The sequence below is a fragment of the Megalopta genalis genome, chromosome 6 (genome assembly GCF_051020955.1).
Source record: "Megalopta genalis isolate 19385.01 chromosome 6, iyMegGena1_principal, whole genome shotgun sequence".
Classification (NCBI taxonomy): Eukaryota; Metazoa; Arthropoda; class Insecta; order Hymenoptera; family Halictidae; genus Megalopta; species Megalopta genalis.
In genome coordinates, this window is record NC_135018.1 from 13,556,770 (window position 1) to 13,582,939 (window position 26,170).

The following is a 26,170-nucleotide window of genomic DNA, read 5'->3' on the forward strand; positions in this document are numbered from 1 at the left end:
ATTTTCATGAAAATTGTTATTTGCAATTTTAACTGCAAATACTTGCGTGTAGGAGTTCTCGAGCATGACTCTGATTGGCATGGCTCGTACAATGGCCGACGAAATAATGAATGTCAGCAAAGAGCCTGACAGGGGTAGCATATTTTTTTTCATTTATAGCGTGCGTAGTCACGCATTGGAATATCAGCGCGGAAGTTAAGGGAACTCACCAGGAGAATTTCACCGAGCGGTATTTCTTCGTCTGGTTGAATCGCTGAAGGCATAATATACATTTCTCTTGGAGAGCGGAGAACGAAAAGCATGAAAAGAAACGGCGTGTATTGTGGAGCGCCAAACGGGCTCTCGTAAAATGGAAAATAGAAACTCATGATTGGCATTTGAACGATGTTCGGTACAATGGTTGAACCTCGAGGAGAATCGTTCTAATGCGATTACAGGGGAGAATGAACGCCGATAGATGCATCTGTATACATACATGTATACATATATACAATATAAGATGTACATACGCATTTATATAGAAACAGCGTAGGTTATTTATACACGTATATGGATAAACGCGTGCACATTGTTCCGAGATGCACACGAATGCAGATGCTCGAGCTATGACCAATTTTCAATTCTATTTTCAAAACAAACAGAGAAGCGACATTTTTATACGAGACCACCGGGTAAATAGCAGTTTTTCAGCGTCACGTATTTTCACTGTCTGCCGTTTATTTTAATATTGTTGCACGATTTGAAATTTCAACGACGCGCAATCCTTTCGTCGTTTACCTTTTGCGGGTGCATCTCGATCGCCCATAAAATAACGAAAGTCACCGAACTTCGAAAACAATTTCGATTGATAGACCGTTTTTCGCGAACGGAAGTGACGTGCAAAACAGTTCCGAAATATCGAACGTTTCTTTCTCTTTTTTTGTATGGAAATGCCAAATTTAAATTTCGCTGGAAATCTCGTTTAAAAAAAAATACTCAGAGCTCGATTCGAAGGCTTGGTCGCTACTTAACTCGAAGCCTAGATTATACCTTAATTTGAAGTCTCAACGCAAAGCTTAGTATAAAGCTTGATCTAAACTCTGACTTAGAAGCTGACTCATGGCTTAGCTTAAAGCCTAACTCAATGCCTAATTTGAAGTCTTACTGAAAGGCACAAGCTTTACCGAAGAAACTTCCATCCGCTATCAAAATCTACCATCAAATTCAGCTTCAAATAAGACTCGAAATCGTACGCATAGTTTTGTAACTTTAGTAACTTTAGTTTTGTCATAATTCTGTTTTTTGCCTATTCGTGACCTAATTACTGGTGCGTTCCAATTTAACGTTTTGGCTGCCACGCCGATAGCAACAAAAACGTCACAAAAACAAAGTATTTTGTTTAATCAAATTAGGATCGAAAAGCTAAGTCGTGTTTAAAATTAGTTTCTCGGCATTCTCAAGTTTTACGGATTCTAGTAAAATTAGGAAGATGTAATAGATTAGTGTGAACATTAAATTTGATATCTGAGCAACACACACGAGCAATTCTGTCACCCACATACATATGTGTGATGTGCAGTCGAAATATCATGTAATAAGTCGGTAATGTAATAAATAACGTAACAAGTAATGTAACAAGTAATGTAATAAATAATGTAATGAGTAATGTAATGAGTAATATAATAAGTAATGTAATAGGTAATGTAATAAGTAATGTAATAGGTAATATAATAAGTAATGTAATGGGTAATGTAATAAGTAATATAATAAATAATATAATGAGTAATGTAATAAGTAATGTAATGAATAATATAATGAGTTATGTAATAAGTAATGCAATGAATAATGTAATAAGCAATGAAATGAATAATATAATAAGTAGTGTAATAGGTAATGTAGTAAATATTGAAATAAATAATGTAATAAGTGATCTAACAAGTTCGTGCGGTTTTAATTTCGATTTACAGTAAGAGGAGATACGATTACACGAGCCTTACGCCTCGTTTTTTATGGTTATTGACAATCGACAACTATAAAAACGAGCCGCGCGGCTCGAATAATCGCATCTTCTCTTCCAAAACAGCCTACTTTTCATCACAAGCTGAAGCACAATTTGGGAGAATTTACTATAATCGTCCCGGATAATAGTTGCTCAACGATTACGTCACATCTATCGTTCGATAGCTTTAATTTTCTCCTGTTGTGCGATCGTTTATTTATAATTTTGTTCCGTGTGAATAATACAATATTAATTTTTTTAAAACCATAGAGTGTCGAGTTAACAAGAACCACAATTATTACGCGGGGAAATTTAAATCGAAATTAAAACCGCACGAACTTTACGGACCAACCCAATAGATCCAAAAGATAATAGAAGCTGAATACGCGTATGGGGTTTTAAATAAATGAAGAATATGATCAACCAGTCGCATACCATTTTTCTCTATCGATTAGAATCGCATGTTTGCAAGCTTGCAAATATTTAGGAGACTGTTCTCACATAAGGTGACCCAGTGAATTCATGCGAACTTCGACCATGCTGTCCGATGCAGGGAACTCTCAGAAATAGGGGTTTCCAGCGAAATCAATAATTTCCTGGCAAGGCATTCATCAAATCGCGAGTAACAGTGTGAAGCCGAGTCGAACGTGACACCGAGGGTACGAAAATGTCTCGGAAAGGAGAACTACCGTCCACAGGAAATGTAGTTGAGCCACGTGGCGAATCCTGAATAGAAGAAGACGAAGACGAAGAATCTGGCGTGCGGAAGAAAGAGAGAGAGACAGAGAGAGAGAGAGAGAGAGAGAGAGAGAGAGAGAGAAAGAGAGGCGAAAGGAGGATTTGTAGATCCGTCTTCGGAGAAAATACAAGTCCATCCTCCTGACTGGCCAACAAGTCTGGCCAAGGCTACCAGAAGCAACCATTGCTGCCTCTATTGATTCCGTCTTATTCCATTTCTCGTTCCTGATAAGAATTGAATGTTCGCCTCTCACCATTCCGATTCTCTCTCTCTCTCTCTTTCTCTCTCTCTTATTCCCCTTCTTTCCTCCCTTCACGTTTCGTCCCTTTGTCCTCCGGCCGTTCGTTTTCCTTCGCTTTTACTCATTGTTTTGACGAGTCGAACGAACGAAGCCTTGAACGACGCTGGTCAAAGCTGCCCTCGCAAACAAGACGGACGAGTTTGAACTGTATTCGTTGGCTTAGCATAATTTAGCATTTCGACTTCGTGATGTGTTTTGGCGTCATTTTGAACCACAGATAAGCGATGAGAACATAAATTATTTCAGTGCGAAATTTGGTTTCCCTTAGACATTGATTTCCGTGAATGAAAAATGAAGTAATCGTTGGACTGCGAATTTTATGCATTTATGACAGAAATGAGTTGATCAAACATAGAACATCGACACTATTGCAAAAATTTAATGACTCGATTATGTTATTTATAACCCGTTAAAATTATTCAAAACGTAACCAAATGTTTATGCAGTTCCTGTTTCCCGCAACGGATGTGCAAAATTTGTATTCTGCGTAAAGATCCGCAGTCTAGTAATTATATGTATATTATATATATTCGATGAAAATTTGTGTGAGATTCACGTCACAATTTGCGATTCATGTGAAAAATATCTTTGTTCAGATCGTGATCAGAAATTCTACTTCGAAATAATTCTTCCACATCTTCATACTATTCATTTTTCGTCGATATGAGAGTTTAAGAATACGTATTAAGAATATAAATACATCTTTACGTGATGTTCTTTCAATTAAAATGCCTGCACGAATTGTGAAGTCCCTTGAGTTTAATGAATAATAATTGAATACATGACAATACATTGAATAATAATTGATAAAACTTCGAAACGAAATACGAAATATTTATGGAGATAAAACAAAAGGAATTAAAAGTCTGGATAGCGGACTGAGTTTTATGAAACACGTATAACAAACGTCACTCGTGCCATAATGATATCTAAGTAACAACATTCTAAAATGCAACAATTTGGTTCAATCAGGTTGCATTTAACAAAATTCGAACAAAGTTATCGGCGCGAAAACGTAGTCCTCTTTAAAATCAATAAAAAGAGGTCTATAAAAAGAAGTAACCATAATACCCAAAAACGTTACTCAAGCTGTTATAATCTCTAGCAAAAACGGAAACAATATTCCAAAACGCAACAATTTGTTCCAACAGACATTCAAACACGCGATCCAGCTAAACTAATCTCTCTCAAAGTACAAAATGTTTGAAAAGGTACAATTTGTTCGAATCGACTGCACTTTCGAGGAAGGGCACGAAGTCGTCGCAGTTATCGGCAGAGGGGCGGAAAGAAGGAACCGTGATATTCGTAAACGTAGTTTCCGGTGCTCGCAACGGCGTCTGGGAGCGCAACGGCACCGGTTGTCCGAGGGTGAAACGGGACGGGGCCTGGCGATGGAAATCGTCGCGATAGTTGCTCTTCGCCGTTGAAAGCGGAAAAGAGCGAGCTAGGCGAGAGCAGGCTCGTCCCGTTTTCGCTAATTGCAGCCGAGGGCGGAAACACGACGGCACCGGTTCCGCTAATCGACGCGGAAAGAGAGGGGGGGGGGAGAGGGGGCCTGAATCGCGTATCTATACTCACAAGTGGTCCTGCCGCTTGAACGCCTTGTGGCACATTGAGCACACGTATTTCCTCTCGTCGCTGTGCGTCAGCTTGTGCTTGGTGAGCGCCGATGCGTTGTTGAACACCTTCCCGCAGACCTGCGACAGAAACCGTGCACCGTGTCAGCGCGTCTTTAGCTAGGCGAACGCCGCCTCGTGACAGTTGGCTTATTTGCGTCGTCGTCGCCGAGGGGACACAAAAGGGACACGCTCCGAGCTTGCATCCAGTTTGTATTCAGTTAATTAACGCGGAGTTATTAAATGGCAGTCCTCGCGCTTCGCCGCGCCGCACTTCGGTCCCGAATCCCAAAACCGTGGCGAGAACCCGTACAAATGAATTTTCTCGAAGGTCCGTTTGCGACCTTCGTTTTTCAGGACACTTTATTCGATGCCCGAATGCCGAAGCGCGGAAGAAAATGGTCACATCTTTTTAACGCTAAAACCATCGAATGGTAATATCGATTGGTGTTATCGTCTGGTACGAGTAAGAAGATCGAATTAATTTTGGTTTTGCAAAGTTTTTAATCATGAAAGCTGCTGCGATAACGTAATTCATTCAAGTTAGAAGATCGCTTTGACCGTGGTAAGTTTAGTGTTAAAGAAGCGTGACTTATTCAGTGGGAAGCCTGTAACTTCGTTTTAGGGAATATTCGATTGAATTCTGTGTAACGGATGTCGTTTTTAGAAGCAAGTAGAATGTTAGCGTTGCAGAGATTGCTAACCATCGAACGTGCCAGTTAGTAACAAAATAAAATACAAAGTGCTACGTATAGTCTGTAAAGATACAGAGAAAGAGTCGCGTGTACCTCAGCATCCTGTTAATATCGATGCAGAAATCTTTATTTTGCTTTTATTTTGTCGAGTGTTACATTTCCCCCCATTTAAATAATTGTTTTACATTTTTCGATCATACACATCTTCGATGAAATCCGGATCGTATTATTGTGCCGACTATGTTTTGGGGATTTGAATCTGCTGCGCGTTGTGATATATTGTGGTAAAAGGATTTATTGACAGCCGATGGAATTGCGAATTTTGGATTCGTTGCAGCTGATATTTTTAAACTGTGTTCTATATAAAATTTTCTACCATGTTGCGAACCAGTTACTGGATGTTTTCAATCGATGATTTTATATGGACACGCGAAGTTGATATTCATCGACAAACTGCTATTCATCAATTCTTTAAAATGATTGAAAAACCGCACGCCGCAAGAATGATTAGTTATTTATGTTCAAGTTTGTACGACGAATTTTTATTTAGCTGATAAACTTTGGCAGGACATGCAATTAGACGATGTTGCATAACCTGTTCGATAATGAAAAAGATCTAAGTGGCAATTTCTTACCAATTGCATGTAATAATAATAAAAATAACAAAGGCAAATTCAAATTTGCATTTTTATTCGGACGAGTTGCGTAGATTTTACGGCACTTTTGGCAAATGTAATTTCAATTATTGTGATACGAAAGATACGGAAGCATTTTTATATCGACTGGCGTTGCCAATGACAAAGAATCGAGCATCTACGAACGGAAACGATTTTAACCGGTAATCTGATATGAGAACGTAGGGAGCCTGTTCGTCGAGCAAGTAACAAAATTACGGCTGGCAATCGCGGGCAAACTAAGTGTAACGGGGGCTCGAATCGAGTGGCACGATTTTAATACACGATAATCGGCGCGCGTTTCGCGCAAATGTTCGCAATTCTCTGCGGGCCGGCACACGTTCCGAACGGTTCATTGCAGACCCGCGAAACGGAACGCACTGGACACAGTTTTCAATTACCGCCCGCCAGCCATCGTAAACCCGGCCCGGACAAAGTTTTACGGCGATCATTAGAACGCCGATAAAGATACCATTGCCGCTTCCCGACGTTCGCGTTACCATCGATCACGACGCTTTGCTTTCGAGTCCCTTTCATTCCGATGTCCATGTTTTTTCCGGTTCAATTTTTACGAGGTTGACTTGTCCTCGCGAACGCTATTTCACGGTCCTCCAAAAAATTTATGTCCGAGCTCATCTGATGTAAATCTTCTCCAGAGATATGCTGTTTTGAAAAAATTCTATTAAATCGTTCTGCAACATAAATCTCCTTCTGAGAGAAAAGACGATTATTACATTAGACCAAAAAACTTAATTTCGAAAACAATGATCTAAACGATCCTTCGAAAATGCTCTTGTGAAAAATTTCTGTTAAACGCTCTGTAATATAAATCGTCTTTCATCAAGATAATTCTCGTGTCTGGATATAAAAACGCGGTATGTAAAACACTGATTCGGATGATCCTTTAAAGCTGCTTTTTTAAAGTAATTCTATTAAATACTGGATAATGTAAATCTTCTTCTGAAAAGACAATTCTCCCGTTTGAAAGTCAAAACGTGATTGTTTGAAGCAATTGAATCTAAATAATTCCACGAAAGATTACTTTGTTTAGTAACATATTTGAGAAAGTTCAACGAGATTTTTGCTTCGTTAATATCGACAAATTCAATTTTTCAAGCAATGTACTAAATGATTTTATGAAATGTTCTACAGACTTCCTAGAGCACTGTCGGCTTTCTGATTCAGTAAAGAAGTTGACGCTCTCCGTCAGTTTCTATAAAATAGTTTAATTGAATTTATTTTAATTTACTCATGTATACACACGAGTAAGAAACTCTTTGTTAGAAACATAGAAAAAAGCTTAACAATGGTTAATAATGATTGACGGATGAGCAATACATATATGTATAACGATGCAGAATGTACATTAACATATATTTACGTGTATACGATTAATTAAGAATGAAAATAAAACGAACGATAAAAAATGAAAAGAATCACGGAAAATCGAGAGTTATTAAATAAATAAATAAACAAAATATCAGCGACCGTGCGGCGTTTAACCCGAATAAAATAATCGCCAACCAACCGCATAAAAGTTCGTCTAACAATGACTGATCTGTAATTTAATTGTCTTGAGAACGGTGAAGGGAAAATGAAACGCGGAGAGAAGGTGAATCGTCTGCAACAAGCGTCTGATCCGAGCAACGTAGACGCGTTCGAAACCGAAGCCACTATTTAGTGCGGGAAAACGAGACAGTTTGTCGCCTGTGAAATTTCTAATTACGCGAGACGGCGGCACGGCATTTCGTATTAACAACAGCCGCGCCGAAGACGTGGTCGAGGGTGTTGGGGATGGTATGCCTGTTAAGTATGTGGAATTGGGTTTATTACTCGCCCAGGGCCGCGCACTATTTCAGGAACTATTTCAGGAAGCTAAAAGCTGAGGGACCAGCGCGCATGGACGTTGTTCCATTCGAAAGTCCGAGAACCATGCAAGAATAGTCCGAATTGGTGTCGAATTTGCCGTCGCCAAATATCGCGCGAAATTCCGTGGATCAAATTCGCAGGGTAACTACCAGGGCGTTTCTGATAAAATTAACCCTCGCCATTTCATTACTATGCCCTTTCCTTGTCACACCGTTTCTATAAGACTGCTCCCTCTCCCCCTCCCTCTCTCTCTCTCTTTTTCTCTCGGTTTCTCTCTTCTGCTCCCTCCTCGATCGTAAATTTTAGTACCAGCTCAAGACAGTTCCGAAAAGAATTGAATGCTCGCGAGAAATCCTCATTTTACGAGGCGAACTAATTCTAAAATAAACTGTTTTGATAATTGAATTTTTTATATTCGAGATATTAACCTTTTACGGTCTTATTTAGCTCCGATTCTCATAAGCGGGATTCATAATTCGGTGATGAATTACGAGGAGAAGATAATTATTGAATTTTGTACAATGTTCTTCCTCGTATCGGAGATTTCTTTTTATTGTAATTAGTGTAGTGCGGATTTTATGCAATTATGATACAAATGATTAGAAAGAATGAGTAAAATTAACAAGATAAAATTATGAAAACAAGAGATACGGTTTCATTTCGTATCTGTTTCTTACAGTTACGTTGCCATTTTCCCTTGAAATGATTAAAATTATTAAAAGAAGAGATACGGTTTCATTTAATTTCCTTTTTTTTTAGACTTAAGTTAGATAATTTTTATCTTCCATAAAGATCCGCAGTCTAGTAAAGCAAGATCATCGAACAGAAATTAAGCTCATTGCGATATTTAGAAACGATGTTTAGAAAATACGAATTTTTGTATCGAATTTTATAATATTGAAATGATACTCTCCATCGATGTTCAAGAATGGCGATTTTAACTAGCTCAAAACATTTCATAGGACACCATAAAACCACAAGCAAACTGTAAATAGAATAAGGCGGTCTATGGTCGGAAAATTGATTTAGGACAAGCTATAGTCGGACAAGTACAGTAAGACAGTGAAACTGTCGCTCAGATTGTCCACAAAAACGGACAATTTTGGAAAAGAAGATACGATTGTTCGAGCCTTGTTGCTCATTTTTTATGGTTATCGATTGTCAACAACTATAAAAACGAGTTGCAAGATTCGAATAATCGTATCTGCTCTTCCTAAATTGTCCATATCTGTACACAACCTGAGCGTCAGTAAGAGAAACATACTATAATATGGAATTGTATATGGTCGCAGAAGTAGAATAGGATACTCTGTTATCAGTCAAGTAGAATGGATGATCTTATTAGGAAATAGATAGAATAGAATAGTCTGCTCTGAAGCAAGGAGCACATGATAAGATGACGACTATCAAGATAGCCTGGATAGTGGAATAGGAGAGCATATAGCTAGACAAGTACACCTAGGCTGTGTAAATTAACTAAGGAGAATGAGAAAGTAGAATAAAACTGACAGTACTCGGATAAGTGAAATAGGACCGTTTATGATCAGACGAATAATTTAGATTCACGTGTGGACAGACACAAGTAGTACATTACAGTACATAGTCAGGCGAGTGGAAAAGACCAAGCGAATATTAGCTTTCTTCGTAATTAATTAATTTCTAATTGCAGTCATGATAAACTTTTAAATACATAAACATAGAAATATTACGTGAAACTATATTTCGCATAAAATTTCTAAATTTTTGTAATATCGACCTGATAACCACATTAAACAGAATTATATTATTTAAATAATTACGTGTTTAACTAGACGCAGTTTAACGTAATCACCTATTAGCAAAAATCGAATGAACCTATCATTATTTCGGCCAATTAAATGTTATTGAATAAATTTCCCATAAATGTAACTTCACAATTCGTATGGTCGTAAATAAGAAAATTGGGACCCCGTCAGATTCATTTGGCACGTTTAAACTCTCGGGCGGCGGAGCTTGGGTTCATTTGGACAAGAGCATAAGTATTATTTGATCGTCTAGCTCTCTCATTTTACGATGCTTTGCGTAAAGAGAAGAAGCAGTTATGTCTCAGAACACATATATTTCCTGTTTATAAATAAGTTCTTCTAATAAAATTAACCGATTTGCTTTATTTTCACTCGTATAACGGAGAATAGATTCTTCGATACGTAAACAAAGAACTTCTGTTTCGGCTGAAATACGACCCGGCTTCGGCGTTCGTCGGACCGCTGAAGCTCCAGTCATCCGACGGTTAAGGAACACACACGTTGTCGTTGCTTTTTCAGCGGCACGGTAGAGGTTCTCCTGCATGCGGCGAGGTCGAGTGTGGCATTAGTTGTCGGGATAGTGGTTCCACGTCGGAAAGCCGCCGGCAAAAGGAAAAGTCGGCGTCCGAGCGGCTCGACGCGGTTAAATCGAAATTAATTTGCAGCGCAGCTGCGGCGAACACGTGGCGACGGCCGGCGTCGCGGCACGATTCCCAGCTCCATTAAGGGAGCCGGGAAAAGTTCTTTCCACTTTTCGTTTCACTGTTATTTCCATCCGCGCGACGCGACGCCCGGTACACGGGGCTCCCGGCTCGATCGAGGCTGACTTCGACGACGCGAATAAGTCGTGCCAGCTCGTCCGCGGAAATTTCCCTCGCCTCGAACGGAAAACCCGGGAGCAACTTTCTTCGTCCACCGAGACCCGCCGGCCCCCGCCTCGCCCCTCGCCCCGGAAACTTCCGTTTTCCTAATGGAGGGAGAAGAAAGGATAAACCGTCGACTCAGCGATCGCTGACACTCCAGCCGTGAAATTTACAGGTTGCCCGCGAACCAACGGGTTTCTGCGGGCCGGAGCCCCCGGTGCAATTTCGATTCTGCTCGGAAATAGAAACGCGAACGGAGCCGTGCCATCGCGTTTTACGGTGACGATACTTTTTCAAAACAGTTGACCCTGACGCGACAGCTGGCACGTATTCGTGCAACTTTCTAAAAAGCTCGCGAATGCGTCGGGTGATTTTCAGAATTTTTTCTTTTTATTAACCCTTTCGCTGCGGAACGCCTAAAAATGAATTACTCTCTCAGCAGCCGGCGCGATAGTAGATTGTCTGTACGAACGACACGATACGCGCGACGCTCGTAAGACGGTGTGTGAAACCGATTTTGCTGGTCTTTTCTTTGAGGCGACTGGCCGACACTGCAGCCAAACAATAATAGTAATAATAATGATAATAACAATTTGAGTAATTTTTAATAATCTTAAATAATATAGACAATTAACACGTTCCGTGCCACGTGTACCATCGATGGTACACGCTTGCATGTACTTAGTGAACTGAACAAATTGTTTACAAGAAATTTAGAACCGAAGAATCAATTTCCACCGCAAGAATGGGCGTTGATAAGTTTTTGTTACGTTGTTATGTGTACGAGAATTAATAATTGCACGTAATACATCAAGTTTTAGTAAAATATCAAAGTGTGAAGATTCGAGTAAAAAAAGCTCGGCACGGAACGTGTTAATATAATATGTTATAACAAAATTTAATAATCGAGCGCCAGAAGGCGCTGTTCGCTGAGAGAAAGTGTCTATAGCCGAGCGCCAAAAGGCGCTGTTCGCAGCGAAAGGGTTGAACGGAAATGGTGCACGTTTCGATCTTAAAATTTTTAAGACGTATTCAGATGGATTCCGCGATCACGTGGCATTTCTTTTGAGTCGAAATGTTGGTAGTATACACAGTTGTAGCAGCTTTAAGAGGTCAGGAAAATGTTCGAAATATCGAAGGTTGTAGCAGTTTCAACCAGTTCGCCGTTTTCGACGAGTATACTCGTTGCGAAGAAATGACAATATTTTGTGTTATTCGCGATGTTTGTAAAAATTCTGAGCTTTATTCGGCAATTTTTTAAAACTGATGTTTGCAGATATTTCTCGCGGACTTGTTAGCCTTTCCGTTTGTTCCTAATGTAACGGCAATTTAATTGTTTTATTTGCCAGAAAGTGGATAATTCTGCCGAACGATTACGAAGCGAAGTTTGTTTTTCGATTTTGTGTTTAGAGAAAATTTAGTATAATTTTGCTTGGCAATGCAACATAGAACGACAATAAATTTTTGACACGATACTCGTTGGACGAATAAAATGTTAAATTTAGTTTGGAACGGTTTGTAAGTTGAAAACTTACGCTACTTAAGCATCTTCATAATTTCCGAGTAACTGGATAGGATTTATCCGCAGCTAGTAACCAAAGTTTGCATCGCAACTATATTTAATGTTTACACTTTTCACTCGCGGCACATTTTCCAAGCGAAAAAAGTTAGCGTAAATTCGGATGTGAAATGAAATTAATTAGGTACTCGAGTTCTCGGTTTGTTTGCCGCGACGGCGCATTTGCATACGCGATTTAACGCTTTACGGCATCCGTGGGTAACAGTTTAATCGGGACGCATGAACATTAGAAATAATCGTTCTCGGCGTATTAATAAATTGAAACGAAAGTTGCGCAGCGAACGGACCGTACCAAGTATACGGTAATCTGTGCGAAATTATATTTTAACAACGGTTATTAAGGACACTGCTTATTTAAATAAGTGGCCCGTGCGGGCATAAAATTTCCGAGCGTTATCAAAAACAGAAGTTTATTATTTGAGATAAAACTAAACTGTGTCTCGTTACGGAAGATGTATAACACACTTTCTCTCTTTCTTTCTCTTGTCTACTTTCTCTCTCTCTCTCTCTCTCTCTCTCTCTCTCTCTCTCTCTGCCTCCCTCTCTGATGTCCCTCTCTCGTTTCTATGCTGTCACTGCGTTGGAATCTGGGTTAATCGAAAGAAAAGTTAACCGTAATCCGCGCTATCGGACTTTTAATCTTAATTAAAGAACTGCTTGTCAGATCTTTTGTATCGTAATTAAAAAACTGAGTCCTGATTGATACCGTTTTTTCGCCGACTTTCAAGCAGCACCTGATAATATGCAAGGTCCAAGTCCATACTAAGTATAGGCTTCTTAAAAATTCATTGGTTGATCTGCCAGAGATGATTAAATTACTGATCTGTATATAAATCACCGTCGGCGAAGAAGATTTTATAAAAGTGGCACGGATTTTCTTGTATTTTGTAATTCTGTGACTGCGGATTTACCGCATTTTTAACAAAAATGTGTGGACGAAATAGGAGACAACGAAACCACGAAGAGTTGAATTCAATTCCAATGTCTCGTACTCAACTACTACTAATGATTTCGATATCAAATTCAGAAAAAAGATATTTATTTTACAGAAATTCATTCGCATATATTTGTCAAAATTATCGACGCGAAAAATAGACACTATTCTTCCAAAACTTCCTACTAGATTCTACAGTTCTACTTAGGTTTTATTATTAGACTATTGAACTTTGTGCGAAATAAAAATTGTCTGCATCCATTGCAGAAAAAAAACACAGGAGCCTTCCTTTAATAATATCAATAAATTCAAATTAATGCAACGAAATCCTTGGTTCCGTTTAATTTTACAGCAGTTTGCAACTATACCTGCTCATTTCTCCCATGAATGCATAAAATCCGCAGTCTATTTATTACGATTTAGTGTTACAGATTTCCAAATGATCGTAAGCAGCAGATAAAACTGAACGACATAATAACAAGATGCCGAACGCTTCTGGAAACTGAAAGACTTCCAACGTAGCGTTCGAATCCCTCCAGATTCCGGAATCCTCGGTCCTTGAAGGCTCGCCGGGGGACCACGGGACAGTCTTAGGAAGCCAGAAGCAGGATCGAACTCAGATCGGGACCGCGATGGGGGCAGAAAATCGTACTTCCGGCTTCTAAGCAGAAAATCTAATTTGCCTAGCTTAACTCCTAAGGAGCCGGAGATCTACGGACTCGAACACACGGGAGTTTCAATTTACGAGGCGAGGTTCGAATGTCGGCGGGAGAGTGTACAGAGTGTGCAGAGCAGTCTGGGGCAGGAGTAGCACGGGAGCAAGAAGAACCGAGACGTTTCAACGGGTCTCGACAGCAGCCCGGCCTGCCCTTCCATCCCTTAGCCATCATCTTCGTGCCAAAACCCGTATCTTCCAGCCCCGCTAACGGTCCTTCCTCGAGAGCTAAACAAACATCATTACTTCTGGCCTTTCTGGATCCCCCCGCCGCCACCGGTGGCAACCAACCAACCCCTTGCCACCGTTCCCTACCGTTCCGAAGCATTCCCTACACCCTGGTTCCCCTGAGCGGCCTTCGCGTCTGCACCAGCCTTCCCGCCTGCCAAACCCGCCAATGTACACCGACCAAACGCCGCTCCTGAATACGTAATCCGACGGCGGTAACACTGATACTTCGTTAAGGGGGAACCTTCGGGACCAGCCGCGAGAGAATCGCCCTTGAGAGCAGAGCAGAGGACAGAGCGAACCGATAGGGGGAGGGGGGAGGCGAGATCCGATGTATGAAGTTAGGAGGACACCACGAGAGCCGGCAATTCGTGGTCGCGGACCGACTGACGGTCGGTTCGGTTAACGTTTGTTCCCGCCGTCCGTGTTCCGAATCGTTTGGGGAAGAAAACGGTAGTTCGATGGATCACCGTTACGCTCAATGACCCGCGGGTGTTGAGCACATAGTAGATAAGTGTTTGTTCCGGCGATATTTATTCCTGTATTATGTAGCATCGATTTCGGCGGTCAGCGGTGTAGAGTGGCTGATCAGACAGCTGTGTAAATTATTGAATTGCTACTTGTCTGGCTAGTAGAAGTCCCAGTTCTATTTGGTTGATTGTATAGCGTCTTGAATGTATGTGTCTGATTATACAAGGTGTTCCGAAAATGTCTCGCAATCCGAAATTGGCGGGTTCCTCAGGTCATTTGAAGCAACTTCTTCCTTTACAAAAATTTTCTCCGAAGCACCGTTGACGAGTTATTAACGAAAAACAGTGACCAATGAGAGACGAGCTCAGCTGGCGCTAGGCGGCCGAGCCAATCGGCGGAACTGGGCTTCGACTGCTCGTTGGCTCGGCCGCCTCGAGCCAGCTAAGCTCGTGCGAGTCAACGGCGCCAGCGGTCGAGCGGTCGAATCCCAGCTCAGTTGGCGCGAGGCGACCGAGCCAATGAGCGGAACTGGGCTTCGCGCGCTGGTTGACTGGGCCGCCTCGCGTCAACCGTACTCGATTCTTATTGGTCACTGTCTTTTTGTTAATAACTCGTTAACGGTGCCTCGGAGAAAATTTTTGTAAAGGAAGAAATTGCTTCAAATGATCTGAGGAACCCGCCATTTCCGGATTGCGAGATATTTTTGGGACACCCTGCAGAGTGATATTGTATAATATGAGGGCTATATATATATAATTCCACTTGTCTGATCAAAAACGTGTTCATTTTACTTGTTTCAACATACATATAGTATAACGTACTCAATTTCATTTGTCTCATCACACAACATCTGAATTGTTTTTTATATGATTATCTTGTGACCATGTTCTACTTGTCTGATCACGTAGCAACCTTGTTCTACTTTACCGATCGTATAGAGTACTAATTTCACATCGTCTGGTTATAGAACGTCCTAGTTCTACTTGTCTGATCACACGATCCCTTAATTTTATTTGTACGATTACATAGCAATCTTGTTCTACTCGTTTGATCATAGAACGTACAAGTTTCACCTCGTCTGATTATATCATGTCCTAGTTCTACTTGTCTGATAACGCAACTCTTCAATTCTACTTGCCTGATCGTACAGCATTTAAGGTTGATTTGTCTGGTCACATATTGATCTTGCTATATAACTTGCCTGATCATGCAGCGATCTTGTTCTAATTATCTGATAATGTTGCGATCTTGTTCTACTTGTCCGATCTTATAACGATCTTGTTCCACTTGTCTGATCATGTGCCGATCTTGTTCTACTTCTTCGTTCATATAGCGATCATAATCTACATGTCTGATCATGTATCGATCTTTTCTACTTCTCCATTCATACAGGGTGTTCCACAATTATTTTAACAGCCGAAAATATTATCTGAATTATTTCATACGTTCACCTTGACATGACCTTGACATAACCTTGACATAACCTTAATATGTCAAGGTCATGCCAAGGTCAATGTATGAAATTTTTAAGCAAGGTGTACAGTCGTCACGGTTAAATTACTTACAATTTCGGGTCGGAAAAATTAGTAAATACTCTTCAGACGTTCTAAAGTAAAGGTGAACAACGTTTTTCTTAAAAATATCACTTTTACGTAATAAAAAAAATCCGGAAAGTTCACGCTTCGTAACTTGTTCAATACTTCGAACGCGCGACTCGAGTCCGTCCCGACCTTCTGTCAAAGCCTCGTGCTGCGGTCTCTCTCGCGGACTCACTCTCTCGCACCGTCACCTCTCATTGGCCAGTGTTTTTCGTTAATAACTCGTAAACAAAGCCGCAGATTGCATTTTCGCAAAGGAAAAAGTTACTTCAAATGACCTCAGCTACCCCTCATTTTCGGCTGTTAAAATAATTGTGTTCTACTTGTCTCGTCATATAATGTACTAATTCCACCTGTCTAATCAGATAACATCCTGGTTGCACTTCTCTATTTCCAGCCATAGAACTTCCTGGATCTTCTTGTCAGATCGTAATCAAGCCTCGTTAAACGATAAATTGGCTACGATCCACCTGGCTGACTATCGATAACAATATACTACTTCTTCGAATCCAGACCTTTCTCTTAGTTGATCGCAGCTGTCCTATTACGCTTGCCCGATTACAGGTTGTCGTATGTTACTTATGCCATCATAAAACCTCTCATCCTCGCTTGCCCCGGTTGCATAAGTCATTCGGCCGCTTGCACGTCGTCCCGTTATACTGTAGAGTCCTCGTATTGACTTACTCTACTCGCCCGATCGTATAGCGTCCTATTTCTATTTGTTCAACTATGAAACATTTCGGTTTTATCGACAGGCCGTTTCTGTTAAACTTGTCTGACCACGAACTACCCTCCTACTTCACGCGTGTTTCGGCATATTCCGAGCAACGAGAGACAGTTTTAAAAACAACCTCGAATGATTTTCGATACGCAACTTATACAAATGTGTCGGAAGTTTCGGTCGGCGGAAATGTAATTCGTTTGATGACTTTGGTCCTTTTACTAGAAGATACTCCTGTCTTGTTCAATTCGTAGACAGATCCTTCAAGAATACTGGCCGTGTTCTTTGTGATAGCGGTATGACATACGTTCGGTTCATTACAAAACGTGCTATTTAGTTGGTCATCCATCGTTTTCTTACGACCTCAAATATCCTTTGCAGCGCACAGTGGGACAAAGTGACGAAGTCGTGTAAAAATCAAAGAACTTTTGATAGAAATGAGACAACGCGAAGATTTTTGTTACGTTGAAGCTGAAATGTCACAGAATTAGGAAAAATAGAAAGAATCTAGTATGAACATATTTTATGTCAATCTTGAAAGTTTGAGTTAAACTTGAAATATATCCAACAAAATTGTCTTTTATCCAACACGCTTGTATTTTTTTTAATGACACGTTACGATTTCAAATCGAATCGCAAAAATCTACCACTTCAGGATTAAAACAAAATCACGGGGTTATCAAATCATTTCAACGAAGAAATCACGATTTCGTCGTAAAGTTTCTCCCACCTAAATCTATTTCTTTTTTTTTTCAAAATCTCGAAGTCGTGGATAAAATTTGCCATCGGAATTGAAATTAGCGAATCAAAATCTACAGGGACTGATGTATAACATGTCATTTAAAAAAATCCAACCGTATTACGTCACAGAAATGAGGCCACTGTATATTGTCATTAAAATTGTGCGTTCGAGAGTATATGTCTATCTTACTTATACCTTATTAAAATGATTAAAACAGGAAAGACATTTTCATCTGACTCGCGTTTCACGCAACGTGTCTTCGTATCAACTTACAGAATTTTCATTTTCCATAACAATCCGCACCCCAATTATAACCGTTTCCAAGCCCTGGAACACTCCCACCCGTAGCGTACAGTTAAAAAGTGAGTTTCTTTAATCACTTTTCCGCTCGCGACACAATATCTTCGCTGACTCAGTTGTTCACGTCGCGCCCGCAGTCGTCGCGACGCCGTCATTGTGCCGGTCGCGCCGCGCGCGTTCCCAGGAACGCGTAATCAACAGGAAACAATAAATTTCCGTGGAAGAGTACTCGCAGAGCCGGCAGTTGCGGGACGATTTCCGCGGTAGGCGAGTATTGGCTCGTGCGTTCTGTCGGTAATTCCATTGAAAAGGAGCTCGAGACGCAGGATGGCGGCGGCGGCGCGGCAGACGCTCGCGCGAGTAGTAACTTTACGCGATTGTCAGCCGACGACAATGCGGGCACCAAGCAGCGGCGGCGACCGTCTCCTTTTCCTCCGATACAGCAGGTTGCACGTTGAACTCCAGTCATCCACGCTTCCGGTCGTTAACAATATTTTAGGGCCAGCCTCGCGGCGGATCACTTTTGTGCCTCCGCGGCGACAGGCGGCGGAAACACACCGTCCGAACGCGACGGCACGAACGGTAACGTCCCCTCGGCATGGCTGGCTGGCTGACTTCCTCATTATTTACGGGAGCGCGAGTTTCTCGTCTCCCTGCTGGCTGCTGGTAATAAGATGCACTTCTTTAAAGGACTTCGCCTACCCGGAAGCAACAAATTGCATTTCTCCGCCTCGCCTCGCCTCAACCCATCGCCCGACGCATCGTCGACGATCCTCCCACGACCGAAACGTCTCCGGCCAACGTCGTCAAGGCCCCTTCGACAAGGTAGCCACGTCGAGGCGAACATGGTTAGCCGGAACAAACGTTTAAACAGGGCAGAGTCTGCGCGTAAAAGGACGAGCCGAGGAACAGCGCGGAGGGCCTTTCAAGCTCGCTTCCGGGAACGCGGAACGCGGTGTTCTTGTATCAGGATGCAACGCTTCGTATCGACAACATTTATGAAATTTACTAGCGTTTGACGTACGAGGAAACGGTTCGAACAATGATATTAACCGTTTGACTGCTTTTTTTATGCCAAGACTGCGGAGAGCGTAATAACGCTGCTCTAAATCACTAGAATCTGTGCTTATTACCAATTTTATTCACAAAATTTATTGAAACAAATTTATGTAAATAAGTGGTATTTTTGAATTTTTGTTATCGCAAAGCAATATAAGTGAGTTTATTGCATGAAAAGTGGTTTACATTTTTTCCCATACACGCGCAATTAGTACCGCGGTTTTGGCATATGTCCGAAAACATACGTCAGCAGCCAAACGGTTAATTGCCGACGGTGTGAGTCGTCTTTTGACACGAATCGTTTACTTATTCTCCTTTTCACGAAATAATAATTTTCATTTGATCGACGAATGTAAGTCCCAGTGTTGCAATAATGTGACAGTATGTCGCGCGAGTATATCGAAAATAAGTAAAGAAACAGAAAAGAAACAGTACACACAATGTAAGATGCAAGAGAATATGAAGTAAATGATCAAGATATTTGAATAATGTGTTTCCAGAACAATGTGGAAAAATATTGAAATTGTAAGAGAAAAAGAAAACGTCTCGTACAAAACTACTAACCATTTCTGCATTTTCGATAGAAAATCTTGTGGGCAATGTTCACGAAAAATCAAATCTTCATCCGATTGATTACTTCTGAACACTTTTCCTTATTTTTAACCCATTACCGTGCCATTATCTTCACAATTATCCTCGGAGAGAAAGAAAATTTATATTTATCGTGCGGCTACATTTGACTGGATCTTTGACTTATGTCTTAAAATGTCGTCTGTACATGTTAAAATGTCACAGAACAAGTGTAGCGATAATACCAATAATACAAACAATGCGTATACGTATATATAACAATAACTCTAAATTATCTTAACGATAAATTTGGTCAGTAAGAGAGAGAGAGAGCAATACACTCCTTGTTTCCGACAATGAGAAAAATGTAACATACGTCATCATTACTCCTCATTTATATATGAGGGGTAGATATTAACTAAATATATAATAAAGAGAGAACAAAATTTATTCCGACTTTAGAGAATGTACTAACATTCACACTTAACAAGTCATTCCTAGACATCCCTATCACGAGTCATATACGTCAATGTACGATAGGGAGCTAAAGAAAGAGCGACTCTTAACTCTTTGCACTCGAAGCCATTTTAACTATAAATCTAAAATAATTTTTCTGACTTATATAGTATTTCCATTTGATATGACAAAGTGCATTTTATGCGCATGAAATTGAAGTCTTGCGACTCATACAACAGGTTACGCTTTTAACGATTTTTGAAATCTAAGCTTCGATAACATAAAAATTGATTTTGGAATCGTGATACAACAATTTTAATGGTGCCTCGAAGTCGCCACTCGAGTGCAACCGGTTAAGAAACTGTGCCACGTTTCGCTCATCCACCAAAAATCGCAAATCATAAATGAAATCGCAGTATAAAACCAGTTAAACTAAACTAAGATATCTTAAGAAAATCGCCGACATCCTCTCATCTCAAGAAAAACCAACTATCTTCGACGAACCCTATCGAAAACAGGGTTCCCACTGCTCGTTACCTACCACGGAACGATCCCGCAAGATTAGGGAGTCCGCGGACGATCGTGAGCACGCTGGCGCACCCTAAATCGGCGCATTTTCGACTCGATAAATTCAGATTAGCCGGTTCATCGATCAGCGGCGCGTCCTCGTTCCCGATCACGGTTCCCCGGACGTATCTTAAGTGTTCGAGGTTCACGGATAGTCATCCAGCGTCGAGCAAGTCGAGCAACCCGGTGTCCCGACCCCGCCGTGCCAATTAATTAACTTAATGACCAGGCACGATCGGCGCCGCTTTAGCGAGCCATAACGCGAAACGTATCGACTGTTGGCTAGCGGCCTGTTATTCAACGACCCTGGATGAACGTTCCTCGAAGAGTTTCGGTTCCGCGTCCTCGAATCGCGAGAGGATCATCGCAGCACGGGGTCAACGACTCCTGAAACCCTTCTCTGATATTATCGGTTCCAGAGACTGGTCGTTTTAAGTACATAGGTATGTACATGGGGAGTAAGTGGGGAGAGAGGCGAAACTCGAATCAGAGCGAGAGAGAGAGAGAGAGAGAGAGAGAGAGAGAAAAGGATGAAGCATGAAGAGTCTGAGCCACCGAGAGCCAGCCGAAGGAATGCCATCATATTTCGCCTCGTTCAATCAGTTTACCTCCATTGTGCGCCGTGTTCCCAGCTCTCAGATTATCGAGAATCGACCACCGACACTCGCTGCGTCGCTTCCCGAAAGGATCGATGCTATCGCTCGAATTATCTCGAACCTTTCTACTCGACCGTGATCTCTGCGCTCATTGCTGCTGTTTTATTGGCCCGCAACGTCGGTCGATGTGGGAACGTCGATTACCGAGCGAAAATCTACGGCGTTCGATATCGACGTTGCTGAAACGTCGATTTTTCGGCACTCGTTGGAATTTTATCTCGAATATTGTAACAAAGCATTTTCTATATTTTATTCACAATATTAATGTGCAATTGTTGTTGTAACATCTGTCTATTGCACTACTACCTGTTTGATAATGGCTACGTCGTTAGCATCAGTGAACGTTCGATATTTGCTTTCGAAACGGTTAACAGAGACGAGATAAAAATTGCGAGTTCATTGCAAAAGACAGAACTTATATATGAAAATGTATTTCTTCTTTTAAGGCTAATACTACCGAGTTATTAACATCTGGCACTACGATTTCTTTCACAGCTACGTTCGATTAGCACTTCTTCATGCTAAATGGTTTGACTAATAGAACGGAACAATTTTTGTTTCTTTTGCGTCTTTATTTACGTTCCTAGATTTTGATAACAGAGGAATCGAGCTTTATTTCGATTCAAAAGTAACGCTCATGCCTAGTAGATCGTGTATGAAATTATCATTGCGAGTCTGATTCGGTGTTATAGTACAATGGATTCTATTGTATATTGTCTTATAATAATTTTTATTGTAATATAAGCTTGAATAAAGAAGTTTACCTGAAATGTTTCTCACAGAAACATTTTTCTAATACTTTGAGTAGACTGCGGACTTTGCAAAATAAAACGTTTCTATCTCATCCGCAACAAACTGGAGTGAAATTCAAAGTTGTTGTTATGTCAAGATAAAATTGTCGAATTAAGTTAAAATTGTTGTTGAGTGGATTTTAAATTATTGTTAAGTCACGTTAAAATCGTTGTTAAGTTAAGTTAAAATTGTCGTTAAGTCAAGTTAAAATTCTTGTTGAGCGAAGTGAAAATTGTCGTTTAGTTACGTTGAGTCACCGTGTATGGTCGACGCAACAGTCGCTAAGTGTTAACAGGTCGAAATTAATACAGCATTTGATCAGAAATTGCAATAAACCCGCAGTCTGTCAGTTAACATCGACGAAGTTCATCTCGAAAGAGGAGTGCAAAATTGAAGGAAAACTGATAAAGATTTTCACTGTATTCTTGGTAAAATGAATTACCCAGCCAAGGAAAGAAATTATTCCCTGACCCAACCTCTGATTAACAGAGGCCAAGGGCCCGGACCAACATCTGAAAGAAGGGGTTGATTAATAAATCAAACCTAAACGGGAACATCTACACGGCCATGAAGAAGTGGCTCGATTGACAGATTAAAAAGGTTTCCCGTTTGAAAAGGAGAGAGTGAGAGAGAGACAGAGAGAGAAAGAGAGAGAGAGAGAGAGAGAGAGAGAGAGAGAGAGATAAAGGGAGAGAGAGCGGAGCATTAAAACCGTCGTTCCTGAGTAGCAAGACTTCGAAACTGATACGAATTAATAGTTAAAGAAGAAATATCAACAAGATGGCTGGCGGAATGCTCCGTGAAGCGTCGCCGAAGTGTCTTGTCAATTAAAAGCGTCGCAAGAACCTGACGAGAAGTTCGATAATTTACGAATAAATAAGGACACTCTCCCGACCGAGTTCGAAGTTTTCACGATCCCTGTGTAACGAGTAACTATTAATTTCCCGTAAAATTAGTACGGGGAGGGGGACGTCTCGAGCAGAGTGGAGCGGAGTGGAGCGGAACGAAGCTGAAGCGGAGCCACTTCTCTCTTCGTAGCCCCGGCGAGGCTTCTTCGTGGACCATGCCGATATCTGAGCTATAATCGAGCCGTGGAGGATGAGCTTAATTCGTTGCTAACTCGATACATCGACGGGCCTTGTCAACAAGTCGGACAGGCTATCATTTAATTACGTAACAAGGCGGGTCGTAATTCGCGACTCTTCGTTTCTCGGCTACACCGCACCGGGAAAGACGGAAACCGAGTGCCTTTCATCCTGTCGATCATCGTATCTGACAAATATTCAGTTTTAACGATATTATATACTCCTGAGATGCACGACATTTGACAGCGTAACGATCCACCCTCGTAACATGCGAAATTTCATTTTAGAATATATGCGAAATTGTTGTGTACAATTGTTTGCAAAAGATTACTCATTGTTCGATTAATAATATTAATGTATTATATTATAACATTGTATTATAATATAATATTATATATATAATATTAATATTAATTAATATGATATTAACGTATAATCAGGATTTTATATAATGCTGTGCTTCAATGTTTTATTCGACTAACGTGTAAACTTAATTGATTGATCAATCGAATATCTACGATTTCCATCGATTCGTTCTTTTTGATAAAACAATAAATGAAACGTTTCTAAATTGAAATTATAATTTTCGTTTATAACCGAACGATTTTTATGTACTGATTTATTTTATTCCTTCGTGAATGTTGAACTGTCCACTCTGATAATGACCAGTGTCTTTTATGGTGCAGTTTTTTTTTTTAATACAGAATAAAGTGCATATAAAGTCATGTTCAAACGTACCAAAATTCTCTGAAGCAAATTGAAACAAAGAATGGAAGAGACAGCTCGATGAACATCGGTCAATTTAATGCAGCATGATTTTGCTGTTCCCGTTTCATAAAATCGTATTATTTGAATCGTTTATAAGAAGCAGGAATTAAATAAAAATAAATTGTTCCATAAATAAATTTCTTTCAATAATTTGAGTTCATTACAAATAATGTAATAATATTATATAATTGTTTCGATGACTTCGCAATTTTATATTTCAGCTATACATTTCTGACGTGTATGTAACGCAGTTTGTTTACTAGAGATCTATGCTGCTCGTAAACATCGTAAACGTGTTGCCGAATGAACGTGCATGAATGGGATAAAATTGCACGATTTTAATGCTGTCTTTTTGATATATCGAAGATCGAAAAGTCATCGGGCCATGAGACGTTAATCATGGTCAGTTAGCCGGTCGAGCGAAGCAGATATTGCATTCGTGTGTTGCAATGCAAGACGTCCTGTTCTCGGTGGTCACTCGAGGATCGTTCTATCTGAATATTCAACAGGGTTTTCGCGATACATAGTGGCTCGGATGTCGGTGCGCCGAGTTCTACGTATGTATACCCGTGCACAGCCATTCTGGCCGTTGCAAGCTCGGATGCATAAACAGTTCACTCTGTTCATAGTGGCCTCGCTTTGCCGTCATTATAGCTTGATATAGGTCACGCGTGCACGCATGTCACGTGCCTCTCTCTACGCACGCACGCACGCGCGTACGCACGCACACACACACACACACACACACACACACACACACACACACACACACACACACACACACACACACACAAAGAGGAAGAGAGAGAGAAAGAGAGAGAGAGAGAACAAAGAAACTACACAGCGCCGAATGAAAGAAAGAAAATCGGCTAACAATCGGAAAGAAAAGCATCGTAAATCAGGAAAAACTCTATAACAGTGTTTTCAATACCGTGAATGGCTCTTTTGTTCTACGAGAAAAAGATCGACCGAGTACGTTTTTCTATGTCCGTGGAAGTAAAAGTAAATTGGAGCTATTGTACGCATAACCGTGAAACTCTTCTAATTTGGCGTATCTCTGTTATCTGCGGATTCTTATGCAAAATAAAAATTGTCTGCATTGATTGCAAGATACAGAAGCTGCGTATATATAGACGAGTCTTTCTTTCTTTCTTCAATTATTTAGTTGAAAATAATAGAACTGCATTTTGTGTACATTTTGTGTACATTATATGCTTTTAACGATTTGTATTTGATTCACTGATTTCTGTTACACATACATGCATGAAATCCGCAGGCTAATTGTCAGTGACAACGATTTGCTGCTGCCTAATCGGAAACTGATAGAATGTTTCTGTAACAACGCATACATCTCGCGAGCTACACGACACGTTACAACAACCGTAATTAATGGCCAGAGTATCATCGCGGTACTATCGAGTAATGATATTGATCTGTGTTCCAACAGTAGAAACTTTGATTTCTAATTGTTCCCGAATTAATCGTATTTAGAGATTTGGCCGATGCGATAATCTACATTCCTTTTGTACATAACATTGAAATTTGCATCGATATTTCTGTTGTTGGATTCGGCGATTCCACGCAAAGAATCGATCGTAATGAAAATCGGAACGAACGCAGTTGAGCGACTCTACAGGGTGTTCCATAATTATGTTAACAAATATCATGTGATGAAAAATAAAATTCATGTTAGTAACAGTTTCTGTTAATAAATCATTGCGTCGACTTTAATAAGATCCATTTGAATCCAAATATCGTTGTGATCTTCATGTACAATAATCAGCGTAATACAGAAGTTTCAAAGAGATGTTTCCACTTGGAAAACAACACATTATCAACGGAATCTTGAAGGACATCAACTTATGCAATAAACTATTAGAATGTCTTAAGTCTATATGGTAACTTCGTATACGTCATCAAATATAGCAGAGGTGGCCAAAGCGTCGACCGCTTATTTTTGCCTTTAAATATAAATTTATAACTTTATAATTTTATAAATATAATTTTTAATTTTTAATTTTATAAATATAAATACGATATTAGTTGAAGCAACTTTAAGAATAAAAAAAAAATTATTGTCAGGAAATGATAAGATTCTTTAATTCGAATACAACGAAATAAATAGACCGCGAATCTCAATGCAAAATAAAAATTGACTACAATGCAAAACATAGAAGTTACACAGAAATGTATTTCTTTTCTAAATAATCGCAATAAATTCAGGGTAACATAAAAATGTTCTTCAATTCGCTTCTGCCACGAAATTCCGCGGTCTAGCAGTGAATTTCGTTCGCTGTAAGAATCAAACAAGCATCCGAGTTAAATACCACGTATGATGGCCAAGTCAAGGAACCAATCAATAGTTCCATTCTTGAATAGTTAAATTCTAAGAACAAGTGTAAATTCGTAA

At 40.3% G+C, this 26,170-nt stretch overlaps 1 protein-coding gene across 5 annotated transcripts in view; it reads right to left on the reverse strand.

Annotated features, from left to right (window-relative positions):
- Nucleotides 1-26,170, reverse strand: part of LOC117226122 (uncharacterized) — a 797,792-nt gene that overhangs the window by 211,011 nt on the left and 560,611 nt on the right. For all 5 annotated transcript variants that reach the window (XM_076522565.1, XM_076522567.1, XM_076522568.1 and 2 more), the window contains one exon: nucleotides 4,597-4,715. In XM_076522565.1, coding sequence (XP_076378680.1) covers nucleotides 4,597-4,715 — 119 coding nt within the window. The remainder of the gene's footprint in view (nucleotides 1-4,596; nucleotides 4,716-26,170) is intronic.